Source organism: Belonocnema kinseyi, chromosome 2 (assembly GCF_010883055.1).
Source record: "Belonocnema kinseyi isolate 2016_QV_RU_SX_M_011 chromosome 2, B_treatae_v1, whole genome shotgun sequence".
Lineage (NCBI taxonomy): Eukaryota > Metazoa > Arthropoda > Insecta > Hymenoptera > Cynipidae > Belonocnema > Belonocnema kinseyi.
The window spans coordinates 107,411,665-107,414,677 of NC_046658.1; the positions used below are offsets into that span (position 1 = coordinate 107,411,665).

The 3,013-nt window shown below is 29.5% G+C and overlaps 1 protein-coding gene across 1 annotated transcript in view; it reads right to left on the bottom strand.

Moving 5' to 3' along the window:
* The window catches only part of LOC117182933 (odorant receptor 46a-like), a 30,975-nt gene that overhangs the window by 18,718 nt on the left and 9,244 nt on the right, over nt 1-3,013 (bottom strand). Inside the window, exons 3-4 of the mRNA XM_033376048.1 lie at nt 2,656-2,863; nt 2,354-2,509 (exon numbers count right to left, since the gene is read on the bottom strand). Of these exons, the coding sequence (XP_033231939.1) occupies nt 2,354-2,509; nt 2,656-2,863 (364 nt within the window). The remainder of the gene's footprint in view (nt 1-2,353; nt 2,510-2,655; nt 2,864-3,013) is intronic.

Sequence of the window (3,013 nt, forward strand, 5' to 3'; positions counted from 1 at the left end):
TATGGTGTCAAATTTTGGAAAATTCTAATACTTTCTCAATCATAAATGATGAGAATGTAAAAATGTCTCTAAATTTCAGGAAATTGATTAAATTTTCGGTCATTTATGTTAATCTTACAGGTAAATAGGTAAATTACCATAAACTACCAAAAATTCGACAATAAACATTTTTATAAATTTCCGGAAATTAATTAATTTTTTTGTAATTTATGGTAATATTACAGGTAATCTATGTTGACTTAACATAAATTGCCTAAAATTCAATTACAAAGTTCTATAAATTTCCTGAAATTTATGGAAAATAATGAAATTTTTTGGTCATGTATGACAAAATTACACTTAATGTATCTTAAATTAAAATAAATGAGTCAAATTTCAATTTAAAATTTCTATACATTTCTGTTAATATTTGGTTACTTATGGTAATTTACTATGAGTCAGTTGCTTATCGTAAAATGCGAGCTCATAGATGTATAATTCTTCCTATTATTCACATCTGACATCACTTTTCACGCCCTATGGAGTAAAAAGTAAAGCTTTAGCCCCGCTACATAGGCGTCTACACGGGCTAAAATCATGCATGTGTTATAAAAATGTATTTTTTTCTTTAACCAGTATCTGGAAAAAGCGAACAAAGTTACGTTAATGATACTCCTAGTCAAGAATGTTGCAAAGTTCAACAAAAGTAATTTTTTCAAACTTCTTCTGAAAAATTGAATGGATAAAGTTGCTTTTTTAAAATTTCGTAGTCCAATAAAATTAGTGAAAAAATCAAAACAATAGAAATAAATTGTGTCGATTTTCTAAGATTTCACAAAATACAATGAAAGTCATTTTATTGTACTTCTCTTGTAAAATTAAGTGAATTATGTGCGTATCCAGAAAGTTTATTAATTCGAATTTTTGTTCGATATTTTTCTTTCCCTCCAACAATTTTCTTCAAAAAGCGAAAAAATATAAATAATTTTGTACATCTTCAAACATTTACCAGGGTCCAATAAAAGTACATTTTCCTTAAAAATTATCTTAAAAAATCGAGAAAAATTGAGTAAATTATTAGCTTCTTAAAAAATGTCGCAAACTCCAATAAAAGAATATATTTACCCACCAACCTTTTCTAAAAAGTGATGAAAATTTAGTAGATTGACTCCATCTTCAAAAATTTTGAGAAAGTTCAATTCAAATCAAATCACGTTCGATCGTGGGCGAAGCATGGCATTGGGGCCATTAGCCATGCTTGAGCCAGTGTTCAGAACTATGGGACAAACATGGGACAACCGTGGGTGAACATTGACCCAATGTTGAACGACGCTTACCCCACGCTTAATCCACGCTTACCCCATGCTTAACCCATGCTTACCTCACGCTCATCCCATTGCTGAGCAATGTTGACTCATGGTTCACCCATTGAACTTTTTCAACGCAGGCCTCAATTAGGATCCAGTTGATGGTGAAAGAATAGTGTTTCTAAGACACCAAAAATCATTTTCATTTCCACCAACCTTGGCTTATTCTCGTAATCAAAACCAGCCATAGCTCATTTTTGTAACTGGAACCAGACTTGGATTATCACAACAATTTTGGGAATTCATTGCTGAGGTACGTGTTAGACTTTTCTTCTTAAAAATTGAGCTTTTAACAAAGGGGTTCAATTTTAAAATTTTCTATTTTAAAAAAGAAGAATTTTTCAATTAATAGGATGACACAAATCAAACTTTAAAATTTTGCACAAAATAATTAAAATTTCTATCAAAAGAATCAAGTCTTAAACCAAAAAGATATGTACGTCTTTAACCAAAAATGTAATAGTAGAATTTCCAACTAAAGTGATAATAATTTAAGAAAGTTTTGACTCTTAAAGCCAAAAAGGTGAATTTTCAAAAGAATTTCAACCCAAAAAGCATGAAAAATATTTCCCCATTTTGGAAAATTTACAACTTCCTAGGATCCGGAAGAAATATCTGGATAATTTAGAATTTCAGGTTGGGAGAAAAATGTCAAATTTATATATATATATAGCTCTTAAAATTATTTATTTCAAAGCGTTGCTTATGATTTTTATCCAATTTCAGGATCAAATCGATCAACTGACATACACTATAATTGGTTTTCAAACACTTTGAAATATATTGTACGTATTGTGGTTGCGGTTTCGTATCCTAAATTAAAATATTGCCTTAATCTACACAGTTCAAAGGATCAAAACAAAATTTTAACCATAATTTCGCTAATTTTAATTAATTAATTAATTCTAAATAATTATCTATAAATACAAAAATAGAATGAAATTTTGATCCATATGCTTGTGCAGACTTCTGCTCTAGTGTTGATTTTAAAAATATACAATACTTACCATCATGAAGGAATCTAGGTTCACTAATATAACAGAACATGTAGAAATTAAAATTGGATTCCTAGAGCGAATCATCGAAACGATAAGACTTTTCTTAGTTTCATCTTCGAATGAAAGCCAGTTTGCTTGAGCAAAACCATCTTGCAAATCAATACTCTACACATGAAGTTACATTACAAAGTTGTAAAACAAGAAAAAAAGAAACAGTGGAAATAAAGTTATCTCTTTAAAAAAATAGCTACTATCCAAATTACAAAAAAAAAGCAAAGTTTTTTAACTAAAAAGGCGAGAAGGAAACTCACGTTAGTCATTAGCTCATTGCCATAAAAGCAGTACAGAAAGAGTTCAGATAACATACAAGCAGTGTATGAGTAAAGCATTAGAAGTTTGGAATAATTGGCCGAACCACCCTTTGAAATATTGAACACAGTGAAGCAGATGACGATCACGCTAATTAAAAATTGGATACACAATACTTCTTCAAATGTTTTATTCAATTTGTTTGCAAACCTGCACACAAAAAAAAATATTTTCGATACTTCTTGTTATCCATTAAAGAGATATAATTGTGGAAAAAATCAGTTTGTAATTGTTTCCAACAACGTAAGTGCCTGTGAAAAGTAATTCCAACTTGTCTCAAGTAACGTTAGAAAAATCAAA